This window comes from Mycetomoellerius zeteki, unplaced genomic scaffold (assembly GCF_001594055.1).
Source record: "Mycetomoellerius zeteki isolate Tzet28-1 unplaced genomic scaffold, Tzet1.0 scaffold135, whole genome shotgun sequence".
NCBI classification, from domain to species: Eukaryota; Metazoa; Arthropoda; class Insecta; order Hymenoptera; family Formicidae; genus Mycetomoellerius; species Mycetomoellerius zeteki.
Window position 1 is genome coordinate 3,443,242 of NW_017256287.1, and position 16,282 is coordinate 3,459,523.

Consider the following 16,282-nt stretch of genomic DNA (forward strand, 5'->3'; position numbering starts at 1 on the left):
CTTAAGTCGTAAGAAATTGACCAATTACAGTCGAATTCGAGGAGAATAATCGACCATGATTCGTTCATTTCTTATGGCTTAAGGCTTGGAACTCTATTGTAGATCCGGGGTTACTCTGACTATTTTTATATCTAAAAGTACTTACACAAATAAAATGAAAGTTCAAATATATAGTTACGAAGTATATTTATTAATCATAACAGATTTACCTTTTTAAAACAAGGTAAAAAAAGGCGCCAAGTGTGTGTGCTCCTCTTGGAAAAAAACCTACATAAATTATTATACACGCTTGTATACTATATGTGCTCCTTGAAGAAAAAAATGACTTCCTATTTCAAACCTATTCCAAACGTATTTTCCAACTATTAGCGTCTTCAACTCGGCCAGGTTTGCACCAACCTGGATTGGATTAATGGCGTTTTGTACTCTCCTATTGGTAGAACGTGTAAAGTCAACCAATAGGAAAGATTAATCCAACCCAGGTTGGTGCAAACCCGGTCGGGCCGAAAACGCCATATGAAAGTATATAATTTTTTTCAAAAAATATGTGAAATCTTTAAATTGTGACAATTATTAGACAGAAAATACATTTCATTGAAACACTAATGTTACACAACTATTTTTAGACTGTCAACTAGCGGCGCCAAGTTTTTTATATTAAAATTCTATATTAATTTTTTTATATTAAATCATGACAACGCTGCACATTATTATTTAATAATAATAATAATACGAGTACAATGAAAAACTATATAAAATCCGGATCGTTTCGAAAAACCCGCCCAGACGCTCCTCGACGCCTTTAAAACTAGGACAAATCCGGACGAATGGCAGCTTTAATCGTTCATTCAATAAGTCTGTTTTTTATTGCTGCACTTTCTGAACTAGCACACACAGTGCAATAAGTTGAAGTGAAATATACGTTTGTTTCATTTCAACTTATTGTACCAGTTCAAAGTGCAGCAATCGTTTCATCATTCATTAGAACGATTTTGTTAATTCTAGTTTGTCTTTAATTTGTTCTAATTCATTTAAAACTTAGACTGTATTTAATATATATATGTATATTTTTAAAAATATTGTATGTGGAAGAGAAAAACATAAAGGCAAAAAAAGAAATATATATATATATATGATTTATAATAAATCAAATTATTTGTTACTTAATGTATTAGTAGTTGTCATTAGCCTAGTAAATAATTTAACTAAAAAAATCAGGGGGTGGGAACAAAGAAGACCGCCACAGGCGCTGCCATCCTTTACTACGCCACTGCATAAACCAATTACAGCTACTGGAATAATTAATTTACAAATAACTGGCGACATTAAATCTTTGTTATTCATTAAAAAAATTGAACCTATTATATTTTTTTTCCAATTTCATTTTTTAATTGATGTTGTTCATCAGAAACTGTTTGCTGTGTTTTAATATTTTCATGAATAGCAGTGTTATGTCTGCTGAGATAGTTAATATAATTAATCCTAGTAATGATATAAATGGTGTCACAACTTTATTTTTGTTCTTAATATTAATTTTACATATTATTTAATTTATGTGTATTTTATAAGTATTAAAACCATATAATATATTTCCTAATGATTATAAATTTGTTTTTTTTTAGTTAAGAAAAAATAAAGTTTAAAAATTTATTAAATAGTATTTTCATGAAAAAATAAGTGCTTGTAATAATACAAACATTTATCTTCGATTTTTAAAGTTTAAAGCTCTTGTCGTTTAATGTCAATGTTGCTTACCTAAGCATCTTATGATTATTTGTTAATTTTTTATTATTAATAAATTTTACTGTTTCTAAATATTTTTTGTATAATCTTTCTCGCTCTTCTGGTGTTCGAGCATTTCGATATGCACCAAGAAAAACTTTGCGTACCTTATCACGATATATTTTTCTAATATAATCGATATAGCTAATTTCAGTATATGTCATAATTACATCTCCTTTGAAATGAATGAGACAAATAAAAGATGCCAAAATATTAATCATAATATTTTGGCATTTTATACTCTTAATATATTTAATTTATATATTTTTATTTTAAACATAACATATATTTTAAAATAACAATGAACTATTTTGAATATTATTTATGTCTACCCGATTTGAATATCAACATAACCGATATATTTTTTATTATCAATACATTTTATACTAATTAATAAAATAGAAAATACTCCTAATTGACCAATAAACATTAATAAAATAAATTTAAAACTAACTACTCCTAGATTATACATATCTGTAAATTCAATTACATTTAATCCAGCTATCCCGAAAGCGCTTGATATCATGAATAAGATATTTAAATAATTAAATTGATGGATTTTCAGTACTGACAATTCATGTTGTTAAAGCAATTAACATTACTGAAATTATTATTACAGCTAGTGCTCTTTTTACTGTTTCATCAGAAATTTTCCGTTTAAAAGCATTAATATTATTATTCCGCATAATGGATCAAATCATGATGATAATAACAGTTCGAATATATCCCTAGCTGTTGAAAAAAGTGCTAAATCAATAAATATCATAATTGACAATAGCACGTGAGTAATAATAGTTTATCTTATAAAATCAATTGTTGAAAACCCAGCATTTTTAGTTGACATTGTATCAAAATATTCATAAATGCATTTCAATCATTATTTGTACCTCGAATAATATTTTCAATGTAAATAACATTATTCTATAATCTACTGTAGCATCAATATTAACATATTCAACTAATTAAACAGAAAATAACAATTGATACTAAAATATAAATAATAAAATTATTTTTGTAAATAAACTAAATTTAATTTTTTCATGACGTTTTCACGCCAAAACGTTAAATTTAACATAATAAAATATTGGAACTTCCAATCCACCGATAATAAACTCAAAAAAATAATTTGTAAAAAGTAATCATTATTATATATGCCATTAATGATGAGTTACCAACTATATAAAAACCAGCGTTATTAATTGCTGAAACTAAATGGAAAATCCACTCCATAAGTTTCGTGAAAAACGATGATAAATAACATCAATCATGTATTTTCCATTAATACTTGCTGATGAAAAATAAAAGTTAAAGAATAAAAGAATTGCAGCACCAATTTCAATAATAATTCAAAAGAAAAAGCCATTTTTAATCAAGTTCATTATTTGACAAAAACTACTCTTTCATCTTCTACTAATACTTTAATTGATATCTGCGTTCTAATGAGACAAGAATCATAATTTTAAATCTTAACACTCTAAATTCACCAGTTTGAATTATAATTAAAACAATTAATCGACCAAAAAATGTAATCTGCTGTTAAATATGGAATTGTCCAGTATCAAAGAAAGCACTCGCTGCTGTAAATAATCCAATTAGATAGTTCCAACTAAAATTATAAAATCCTAAATGTTTATCTTGCCTAGAAATATATCTTCTTTCAGCTAATATTACTCCTGGAATTGATAAAAGAAATCCACTAATTAAAACTACTAAAATATAAATCACAAACAATTTACTAATGATTTTTGAAGTTAGTAAAATTTTAATTTTTCGAGCTAATTGGTGCAATTGCTAATTGGTGCAACAACATCATTCTTCAGTTTTAGGTTTTGCTTCTTGTGCTTTCGTAAAAAAAAAGTGGTTAATGTATAAATATTTATGAACCTCTATCTAGATCTTATAGGAACTACATATATTAATAAAGATTCAATAATTTTAAAATAGCATAACTAACTGTAATAATTAAAATTAAAAAATAATACAGAAATTTGTATTATTTTTATAATAAATGTTTTAGTAAAAATTTAAATACTTATTAATTATTAAATTATTTGTTATATTTGAGTTAAAAAATATAAACTTTGATGAATTATTAATATTATTTTCTTCTGTTACTGTTATTTCAACATCAGATACTGCAGTACTATTTTAAGGCACTACTACATTTTGTAGGTGTTCGGCTTGTTCCCGGTTGATCATCAAAAGACATCCTTACAGCAGAATTCTTTCTTGTATCTATATTGTCAAAATCTTCTATTTCTAATGCATCAATACCAATTTCTGAAGTTAGATTTTGCTTAGCAATCAATAAAAGTAATTTGTTATAGCCATGTATAACATATTTTCTTGCTTGTTCGTTTTTTTCTTTCAAATCTCCATCATACAGTCCATCTTTTTTGGCCTCTAGTTCTAGTTCATCCAATTCATGCAAACTTGCTTGATAATTAATCATTGCTTGTCTCTCATTTTCTTTTTGTTCTTGTTTTATTTTTTTAATTTCTTCTTCAATTTCCTTCATTCTTAAATTAAATGGATTGGGGGTAATTACATTACAGTCTATAACTTTTTTTCTTGCTTGTTTGATAAGTTCTTTTAAATCTCCATCATATATTCCATCTCTTTTGGCCTCTAGTTCCAGTTCATCCAATTTATGCAATCTTGCTTGATAATCATTTGCTTGTATATCACCTTCTTCATGGTTTGGTTTTAATTTTTGAACTTCTTCTTCAATTTCTTTTAATTTGAGGTAGAAATCAGACGATGAATTGGGAGCAATTGCATAATAGTCAACTAGAGCTTTTTTTCTTGCTTCGATATTTTTTTTTAAATCTCCATCATATCCATCTCTTTTGGCCTCTCGTTCCTCTTCATCCAATCTTTCTTGATAATCATTTATTGCTTGTCTATCATATTCTTCTTGCTCTTGTTCTAATCTTTTAATTTCTTCCTCAATTTCATTTAAATTAGATGGGTTGGAAGCAATTGCAGTAGGAATAGTAGTTCCACTAATCACTTTTGCTCTTAAGATTCCTAAAATCTTACTCATTGTCTTACTTTTTCTCTACTTTATGTAGTTTAATTACAAAAAAAGTAATTATTTTCACAGCACAAGCATTACCAAATCTAAAGGACTTTGGATCTCACTAAGCATTACGATCCAACATATGCTTCTAAATTGGTATTTGTCGTGTTGATTCTTTTATTCATCTGTTAGGCCTTCATCGATCAATGCTTTTTACACAACAATATCCAAGACTCCAATCATACAGTTTCTTGCATAAAACTATTTAAAAAATTTAATGAAGTTTTAATTACCTGAAGCATCTACAAGTTATATTTAAATACATATAAAATTCAATATTTTTCTGTATAAACAATTAGGGCCTAAGTATAAAGATAATCGTGATTGAGTAATGGAACGTAAGTTGTAGTTGTAGGCTGACAAAAAAAACATTGTGTATTGATCTATATAATTACAACTTACGTTTTATGATTCATTCATGATCATCTTTGTGCTGAGACTCTAAAAAACTATTTATACTGGCTATGAATTAGTAACTTATGCTGTAAGCTATAAGAAATTAAGTATTCATAGTCAAATATGAGGAGAATAATCAACTTTGTTCTTATCACATTCGATTGTGATTCGTCAATTTCTTATAGCTTACAACATAAATTAACAATTTACAGTCAGTATAAATGATTCTTTTTTTATTCAGTCAAAAGCATGAGAATTGTAATGAAAACATACCTCATATGACAGACAAGCTGTAATATCCTTGAGGATAGAAATTATGGAATCAGGCTGCGAAATCGCAATATTTCAGTTTCTCGTTGTATAAAACTATTTAAAAAATTTAATAAAATTCTAATTACTTAAAATATCTACAAGTTATATTTAAATATATATAATTTAATATTTTTCTATATAAACAATTAAGACCTAACATAAAGATGGCCGTAAGTGAGTGATGGAACGTAAGTTGTAGTTTGAACAACAAAACATATCTATATATACGACTGCGACTCACGTTTCACGACCATCTGTGTTGAAAAGCCCTAGAGAATTATTTATACTGGCCATGTATGAACTATTAACTGTATGCTGTAAAGTTATAAGAAATTAATAATTCAGTCAAATGAGGAGAATAATCGACTTTATTTTCTTCACATTCGATTGCATTCAATCGTGATTGGTCGGTTTCTTATACCTTGCAACACATAAATTAATAATTTACAGCCGGTACAAATGATTCTTTATTCAGTCAAAAGCATGAAAATTGTAATGAAAGCATACCTCATTTGATAATTTGTAATATCGTCGAAGATAACAATTATGAAATCGGGCTACGAAATCGCGATATTCTCAAGAAATATATGTGTATTATGGCTATCCGTTTCTTTAACTTCGTTTTGATCCGTTTCATTCATTATCACTTTTATCAAACTGTTAAGATGCCTTTTCACGAGCTGCTCGAACTGGCGGTTTGCGACAAAAAAGATCACGTGATCACTTTCGTCGCAGAAGTATTAAAACGACAACACATGAAAAGAGGCAAGAAACATTTGTTCGACAGACGTGTATTTGTATTTTTCACTTATCACTTACAGTATTAACCAGTATTAACGCGCTGAATTAAACAGTTATTAGCAGTTGTTTATAGGTTATTCTAACCGCATCGAATCCTTTTACCTGGATTAGCAATAAAGGAAAAGAATAAATTAGGTTATATTAATAGCGAATTCAATTGGACGCACTCAGTGCGCACTGGTGCACATTAAAGCCGTCGTACACAAAATAACGTAAAGATATGTTTATAAATAAGCATAGAAATCGATTAAATCGTGAAATACTCAATACATTTTATTGTATTATTAGGTAAAATATGTATTTCATAATTCGGAATATTTGCATTTCATTTTTATGTTCAAATTAAATCAGTATACAACGGCCTTAATATGCACCAGTGCGCGCTAGTGCTTCCAATTGAATTCGCCATAAGTTGTATGTATTGTGCGGTAAACGCTAGTTAATACGATTGACACGGTGCGGCAGCACTGTCAATAGCGTTTGAACGTTTGACGCAATCTGCATTCCCAAAAATTTGGGGGGGGGGGGGGAGAGTCTTTCTACTTCGTGGAAACGAAGCATTGATAAGATCTCTAAAATAATCTATTATCCAGAGTAAGGTTATAATTAAACTGAGAGGTCTCTGCTCCCCGAGGAGACTATCAAAAATATCTTACAATAGAATCTGTTATTTTACATGGTACTGTGACTATATTTGAGTCGGAAAACCAATAAAGGGGAAATCAGAAGAAGAAGAAGACGCAATCACTACATTCACTATCCTGAAATAAATCCGATATTTAAATTGCTTCATTACGTAATCATTTTTTATCGACGGAAAATATCTATTTTAGTTTACTAAATATGTAAATATATGTATCTAGACATCTTTTATGCTATTTTGTGAATTTAATTATGAAATAGTCATTTTTTACCTATTAGCTGTAGTATTGGGTAGTAATTAGTTAAAACGTTAAAAGTTAAAAAAAAAGTAAAAAGTTAATAACTTTTAACTTAGTTAATTTTAAATGCATTAAATTTTATCTTAACTAAGTTACTTTTAAACGTTAACTTTTTAACTTTTTTTGGAATTAAAAATGTTTTTTATCTCTTTTAACCGGTTAAGTGGTATTGTAGCATATATGCACAAAAAGAATCCGTGCCAAAAGTGGTATTGTAGCATATATGCACATCTTGAATAACTTCTATATTATTCAACGAATTTGCTTGAAATTTGGTATACTATTGTTTTTTGGGCTTCTGAACTCGATTTTGGCGTCAAATTTGTAAAATTTGATGGCGAACACAACATGGCGACTAATACGTTGAATGAAAATGGCGATTTTTGTATATATATTGCAATTACGTTTTACCCCCGCAGTTTATATACGAAATGAAATCAGCGACCCAAAAAACCCCCAGGGCCAAATTTTGGTATATTTTAGTTCACAATTGACGCCTACCACTTTTGGCACGGAATGTTTTAAAAAGCCTACCACTTAACCGGTTAACAGAGGTTAATTGGTATTTACTGGATATTTACTTATAGTATTATACAAATATTTTATATGTAAGGAAGACCAGGGATAGTTGATACATGGGGCATATTGTTACGCTTAAAATTGCTGCAAAACAACAAACGATATTATTACATAAAAAATGTAGTATTACAATAAGGCCGGTATGTATAATCGGATCTTATATTCAAGATCTTAAGTACAGTCTTAAGTAGTCTTAAGATGTCACTAACCAATCAGAGGGCCGCATTAGCGACTTAAGACATTACTTGAGACGGTCTTAAAATAAGAACCGGCTATGAATATCGGCTTAGATGTTTTAAGTCATAAGAAATTGATTAATTACAGTCGAATGCGAGGAGAATATTTGACTGTAATTGGTTCATTTTTATGGCTTAAGGCTTATTAAAAAGTAAAAACTTAAAAAAGTTATGTAATTATATGTGAATAAAAAATAAAAAATTTAATTTACTTAATAATCTATATTGTAGTTATTTAATTTCATTTTAAGAAAAATTAGGACATTTTGACCTCAAAAATAATTTTTTTCGAAAGTAACTTTTTTTTAACTTAAGTTAATTCAATATTAACTTAACTTTTGTTAAGTTAATTTTTTATTCCTTCAACTTTATTAATTTTGTAAAGCCATTAACTTTAACTTTATTCAGTTTAAAAAAAAAACATTAGCTTACCCAACCCTGGCTATATAGTATATTAAAAACCATGCAGAAAATGGTTCTAAAAATATCAGAAAATCGATCCATTTAAAAAAAAAATATATAAGGGGAATCTCCTTTCAAATATTAAAATATATGTATTTTAAAGAAAAAAGGTAGCTCGAACCATTATTCTTACATCATATTTTTAAATATGTTTTAAAAATGTTTATCAAATGTAAAAAAAAAACTTTTTTTTAAATTAAACATTTTTCAAACCTAAAGAAATATTGTTTCAAACGTTTGAATAAAAAATTTTTATTTAATGAGACAAAAGGTTACTTAATCCATTATTATACGTTTTTAAAAATGTTTTTTAAATATTCCTAAAAACATTTTTTAAATCATTTTTTGCTGATTGAGTCAGTGAGCAACAGATATTAAAAAAACATCACCTGTGTCAACTTGTGTCACGAAATGGAAAGCACTCAATAATAATGAATACATTTTCGATTAATCCGAATGAATATTTAGGATAAATCTCACACGAGATGTTAGTGGGACACATGTATTCTATGCATGCGTATCACGTGAGCTTCATGCAGATATCTACATGTATACTCAATAAGGCGCTAATACAAACTATTTTATTTTTCCTTGTATAACTCAAACATGAAATGTATTGAACGCTTTAGGATGTATCATTAATATTAATATTACGATAAGCCTGAATTATTATATATCGTGTTTTTCGCGTAGTTCTCAAACAAGAAATTCTCGTCGTTTCGCATTCGTGTGGTCACGTGATCACACAGAGCGCGCTGCGTAATAATAGGTATTTTCTTGCTCGAGGTACAACTCAAAGTGTTCGTAGCTGCACTAATATTCACGAGAGAACATTGGAGAGACAGAGAGAGAGAGATAAGGCCATCACCGTACAAAAATTTTAGTCGTAATCGTAAGGCCGTAAGCAAATCGGCCAATCACAGTCGAGCGTTTTTAAACGCGAGATCGTAATTTTGATCGTGATTGGTCGATTTACTTGCGATCTTACGATTACGACTAAAATTTTTGTACGTGTGATGGCCTATAGAGAGAGAGTGAGAAAATCGCGGGCGGTGCAGAGAGTGTAGCCGTCGAAGGAAAACACCTAAAACTGAAACGCGTCTGCTGGACTTAACGCCATTGCGCACGCGGGCGATCTCTCGTCGTGTTAGCGTTTCTATTACCGCGTTTATCATTGTTCCAAGACTCATCAGATGGCCCTGGTCGACAACTTTAAAACGTAAGTTGTTCGTTTCTACTATTTTACGCATGTACAACCCGCCGTCGGCGTGCAAAATAATTCGTGGTATTCGCGGAACATTATCGGTTGTCCATCGCCGTTCGTAGTCACTCACGATCGCTCCCACGACGCGTGCGTTGCTAAAATCATCGCTCTTTGTTAGGCCTGACGTTCGCCTGTGCATGTTATTCTCTGGTAAATATATCACAGAAGTATATATGATATCGGAGTACATATGATCGCTGCACCTCGCCAATTACGTTTTCCGTAATTGCGATCGAAAATTCGCCTAAACTGCGAGTCCGAAGTGAACACCGTGTATTTGTACTTTACACGAATGCGAGTATCGATGGTATTCGTCTTCTTTTTTTTTTTCTAATTCAAGCATAGTTCAATCAATTGCGCTCTCTCGAACGTACGCATTTTTCTATCTCGCGCATCGCAAATCATCCTTTCTCGCTCAAACGACTCGCTCGGATGATTAAGCGTCAATTCGCGGGGGCTGACATTTTACGAACTTTTCATTAACCTTTGATCATTACGCGAAAAACACGGGGCTACGATCGACGAAATCGTCCGACAGACATCTTATCGATTTAAATATTTTTTCTTTCACGAAGGACGTCTCTCGTACCGTCTTCTATCTTTTCTATCGCATTTTTATTTACTTCCGGCACGCGGCGGGCAAAATTACATCTTTCCCATAACGTTTGTTAAATGCAAAACTACATTAAACGACCGTTTCTTGTTTGCGTGTAAATGCGTTGGAACTTAATGATCGAGACGTTTGATCGCATCAATATTATTCTCCACTTTTCATCGGTTCTCTGCGTTTCAATTTCAAGTGCGATTAATTTAACATAATTTAAAATTCGGATTGCGAGCAGTGGCCGATAGAATTCTTATTCAAGTAAAGATCGAATAACACGAAAGCCACATTGTGGCAGTAGTAGTTTGACGCCTGGCTGACCTCATTGTCGGTATTCCGACCAGATATATATACTTCCATGTGAATCATTATATCTGTGTGACTTGAATTTCGCGACTTGGAGGTTAAAACGCGAATATACCGCGAATATACCGCGAACATTAAGGGTGACTTCTTTCTTTCGCGCTTAATAGCAATTATAATAGTATAGTTGGATGGGATTCGGACTCGTTACAGATATCAGGGAGAGGACATTGATCAGCGGGATTTGGAGCAACTTCGTCGAACTGCGTACGTTTATTAGCGACGTTGTGAAACTCGTCGGTAGAAGCGGCGCGGAACTTCCTCGACGATATTGCCGTTGGCCGATAACTTCGCGTATAAAATCTTATTATTAATCCAAGCGAGAAATGGCGAAGAAACAGTGATATTACACTTCCGAGTTATATATCGATATATCGATATATCGATATATCGCATTCTATTCGATTTCGCTTATCATTGGTCTACACTCTACGTGATGTTCATGAGTTGAAATACGTGACGTTTCGTTTTCCTTTTTTTAATGGCCGCGTTCGGCGAAATGTTTATTTTGTAATTATTGTAAGTTTTCTTCGCTGATAGAACTATTTCTCTAATCAGCTCGAAGAAAACCAACAGTTGCAAAATAAATATTCTACCGAATGCGATCAATGATTTTCGAAATATATTCACATTTGTTTTGACTTCCGGAGATAATTAACTCTTACAATTAGTACACACGATGGGTCTTCCGTGTCCTGGATTAATTTTCATTACTTTTACAAGTATATAATTATTAAATGATTCTTGTATATATTTTGACATCTTTAGAACATATATTTGTATAGTTGTATATTTATAAAAAAATGTACACACACACACATAAATGTTAAAATTAATTATAGTTAACAAAATAAGAAAAACGCACTTTTTTATATTCAAAATATGAAAAACATTCTGAAAACAGAAACGTTCAAAGGAAAAATATGTTCCAATACTTAAACATATTTCAACATATTCCAAACTACAAAAAAAAATAGTTCAAATATCGATTGTTAAAAAGTTTATTGAGTAATCTAAAAATGATATTTGTTTACAATAATTGGGTATAAATTGACGTTTATTGCATTTACATTTTAAACAATGTATTTTATTGATATTGCGTTACAATTAGAAAAAAATATTTTGAATATTTTTTAATTTTATATTTATTACATTTTTTAAATATTATTTATAACAAGAAGCGCCATAACGGTCAGAACGTTAAGATGTTGAACTATTGTAAATTCATTTTAAATGAATTAATTTCAGAAATTATAATTGCGTGCCGATATGGTTGTCGGACTTTCAACACAATCAAATCTGAAAATATTAATAATCCCCCCAAATTTCCCAACTTAAAAACTGTATTAAACTTACTCGGCACGCAATTATAATTTCTGAAATTAATTCATTTAAAATGAATTTACAATAGTTCAACATTTTAACGTTCTGACCGTTATGGCGCTTCTTAATTTAAAGCATTGTAGTTAACATTAGCGGTCTTTCAATCTTATTATTGATTATTTATAACATTCAACGCAAATCGTTTTATTTTCAATTTTTTTCAATTATTCGTCGAAATTTTTGCAATGTAAATAAGAATTAATTGAAAATAAAGGAAAATTAAAAACTTATCACCAAAAAGAGTTACACTCTACACACGATGGGACTTTCATGTCCTAAAATGGATTTCCGAAACATCTTGTCGGAAGATACGCAGAAATGGAGGCAATGCATAAAACGTTCTCTAGATGCTAAAATTTCTTTTTTAGGAAAAGAATGTAGCCTATTATTTAGTCAGATGTTCCTAGTATTTTAAGAAGAAAAGTGTTGAGGACATGAATGAGCCAATCGTGTGTATTAAGGGTTAAAATAAGGCTTGCTCTAGTTATAGCTTTGCGAATATACTAGGTGCCTGTGACTATATAACGTTTTTCACTGACAGAGCTGGTGCACTTTAAAGCTGTTGTACACAAATCGATGTAAAGACGTACGCTTAATAAAAATATAGAAACGAATTAAACCGCGAAATCCTCGATACATTTTATTGTGGTATTTGATAAAATATACATTGGGTATTTAAGATATTTTATTAATTGAGATATCTCACTTTTACATTCAGATTAGGTTAATGTACAACAGCTTTAATGTGCATTAAGTGCGCACCAGCTCTACCAATAAAAAACGCTATATTAATCGTATATGTAATACTACTATATTGCTAACGCAGCCTCTTTTTGGGAGTGGGGGATGTGCGAAGACAGCGAGATAGAGGATATCGGATCTCTTACTTCCACAGTGTACTCGAGTGTGGTGCGCATGCGCTGTGCACTATCTAAGGCTGTGGTCCACTGACGCTACAAACGCTTCGAAGCATTCTTTGAAGTCAATTCGTAAAATTTTTTGTTCTGATTGGTCGCTCAAACGCTTCGAAACGTTTGTAGCGTCAAGTGGAGGTAGATATTCGTCTGCACCGTGGTGTTTTCGCCAACTTTTAATTGGCGTTAGCAATATAGGAGTGTTACATATATGATATTAATGAGGTTTCTACAATAAAGGGCTGCGCACAATGAAAGGAACAGGGAATAGAGAATAAGAATCAATCTGTCAGAAATCGTGTATTGTGGAATACACAGTTCCTGATAGGTTGAAATTCTTATTCTCTGTTCCCTATTCCTTTCATTGTGCACAGCCCCTAAGTCATTAGGTTTGTTTGCGTCATATGCTTCAGCTAGAGTCTATATCAGAATTCCTATATCAGAGTCTGGTCATTGAGGCTAAAGGCCTTAGCAGAAAGGCTGACTTATTAGTAATTTTAAGACAGTATCTTATGACTTAAATCTTGTCTTTAGTAACCCCGGATCTACAATAGGTGTTTTAAGCCTTAAGTCGTAAGAAATTGATCAATTACAGTCGAATTCGAAGAGAATAATCGACTATGATTCATCCATTTCTTATGGCTTAAGGCTTAAAACCCTATTGTAGATCCGGGGTTATATTCACAAGAACTGTCTTAAGATTATAAATCAGCCCCTTTCTGCTATGACCTTAATTAAGAATAAAATGGCGTCTATCACGTAACTCGTGTGTCAGATCCATAGACATAGGGTGCGTTCCGAGTTATGCATGAATAAAGTCACTAGATTTCTAAAGTACCGCAATTGATTTCAGAAATGTCGCAACAAAATGGCCGAAGTGCACATAGTATGCACAATTCCAAGCATGGTGGTTGGGTGGTTCATCTTTTAAACTGTACTTACATGTCCCTTCGTGCACTTTCATGCACTAAACTTCTACAACAAATAAACTCGTATTAAACTAAAGAACACATAAATTAAGCATTCGTACATATTCTTTTGTTCATAAATAAACTAATTACAACTAAAAAGCATTGATTTACATACTTGACGATTTCATTTTCCCAAATAAAGCACGTAATACAAAATGCATAAATTCGAAATGGTTGCGTTTTGCGACAAAATGGATGTGAGTTTGCGGTACTTTAGAAATCTAGTGACTTTACACATGATACATCATTTAGAGCCACTGTATTTAAGACGGTCTTGAATATAAGAATCGATGTATGAATGCCGACCCCCAGAACATTCTTTAAAAGAGAACAGAGCTCCTGCACTGGGTAAAGCTCTATATTAATAAAAGTAGCGTATTTCTTTGATCTGAGCCGAAATGCCAACAACTGTCCTATTGACTATTTCGACCGCCATTTTGGCCCTAATTATCTGTAGTCCAATAAGCGCTTATTATTATTGGTATATGGTGAGGTTAGTAGGGCCAATATGGCGGACTTTTGCGCTACTTTGGTAACATAGAGCTTCAGCACTGGATTCTTTCGACGCCCTCTGTTTCCGGTTCGGTTGTCCGAACGTCGAACGCGTATCTAGTTTGATCTAAATAATCAGTGCGTATATAGCGATCGTAGCTTAAAAAAAATCTAAAACTATATCTTTATTGGTTAACTTAATATTGCAGCCCTTCTACGGTTAAATTCATTTTGTACGCGTTAAACGTGGTTAAATCGCGCCTCGATTCACGCCGAAGATACAAACGGACTATCCAACGTGTTATCGATTGTATTTACGTGGCCGACGGTAAGCGAGTGAAGGATTCGAAAGCGCAATTTATGTAACTATTTTTTTTTTAATTTGATCATCGAAAAGTTTCACGAAGTTGACTCAAATTGCCATTGACGTTTTTATGAATGATATTAAATAAAAGTATCGATCGCGCGTAGTTAACAAGTATAGTATACGAGAAACTCGCGCTTTCGTTGGAAGGGAGGGCAGAGAGAGAAAGAGAAAGAAAGAGGGAGAGAGGGGGGAGAGAGAGAAACAAAAGAAGTTTAGTTACAAAGAACTAGCAGCGTGGATTAACTAGCAGCAGCGAGTTATCGTAGCAATTTTGGTGAATTCGGCGGAGCTCTAGATATGGTAAAGTATAATCGGAGAGAAACCTGAAAGTGGACATCCTGGCCTTTTTCGTGTACCTAACCTCATAGGGTAATGTCCACGTTTTTGTGGTTCTTTTCCATGCTATTAAATGGGTTAGACAATGACGAACAATCAAAGCTGATTATTCGTCTTTATTGGTATAATATCGTTGCATTCTCACCGTCACCGAAAGCTTATCTAGATGAATTTGCGTGAATTCGCGTATAAAGCGTGCGCAGGAAAATTGCACACTTAAAATAAAAGATACCGCATCGCATTCTATATAATACGCGCTCGAGATCTATTCTTTTCCAAGTTGCACTCGATGTACCTCGAGTGCTGCTCGCACGAATGCATTATCGGATGCTCCGGAGTGTTCAGGCTAATCTTAAGCGACTCGTTCGATCCTCTTTAAGTTTGACGACAGTGCGAATAACGATAATTGTTCCGTGAAAGTTCAAGGAAACGCGAACACCCGAAACATTTTAAGGGATGGACCGTCCCTTCCGTTTCTTTCTCGCTTGAGGACGCGAGGAAGGTATTCGTTTTATTACGAGTTTGTAAGAGAGAAGGTAACAGGGAATCGTATTTATGTATATTATGTGCCGCGATGAGAGTCCGTTCAAGACACAATTCGATTGATATGCAGATGTATCAATTTCAGTCTTCGCGATCGAGACGCAAAGTTCACGCATCTCAAATCGATCGCGTGTGAATCGATCGGCTGTCAGCCGACGTTTGAAAACTCGTCGGCTGTGTACCACGGTGTAACCGCTAACTAATGCACTACACGCATATATATATACATATACACGTGTATACATATATGTTATATGTCTATACAATGTATATATATTATATAGAGTAAGCATCCGCGGATGTAATCACAGTTAGCACCTTTCCCACTTTAGCTCGCATCGATATGGCCGCGACAGCTATAAAGAGATACCGACTGAAGCTTCACTCTACGGATGGAAATCTTGATTTATGTGTATGCGCCTTTATGCATATGAATGTATACATATAATTATCG

The 16,282-nt window shown here is 32.0% G+C and overlaps 1 protein-coding gene across 4 annotated transcripts; it reads right to left on the reverse strand.

Moving 5' to 3' along the window:
• Nucleotides 1-3,848: 3,848 nt before the first annotated feature.
• On the reverse strand, nucleotides 3,849-6,253 carry LOC108731627 (uncharacterized protein PF11_0207). 4 transcript variants are annotated; one of them, XM_018462038.1, is made up of 3 exons: nucleotides 6,080-6,253; nucleotides 5,534-5,587; nucleotides 3,849-5,065 (listed from the first exon to the last, which is right to left on the reverse strand). In XM_018462038.1, exon 3 carries the CDS (start codon nucleotides 4,826-4,828, stop codon nucleotides 3,926-3,928), a length of 903 nt encoding a protein of 300 aa, XP_018317540.1. In that variant the 5' UTR covers nucleotides 4,829-5,065; nucleotides 5,534-5,587; nucleotides 6,080-6,253; the 3' UTR covers nucleotides 3,849-3,925. The 4 variants fall into 4 exon arrangements, with proteins under 4 accessions (XP_018317540.1, XP_018317538.1, XP_018317539.1 ...); XM_018462036.1 differs by having other exon boundaries at nucleotides 5,534-5,626; XM_018462037.1 differs by lacking the exon at nucleotides 6,080-6,253 and adding an exon at nucleotides 5,814-5,840 and having other exon boundaries at nucleotides 5,534-5,626.
• Between the last annotated feature and the right edge of the window lie 10,029 nt (nucleotides 6,254-16,282).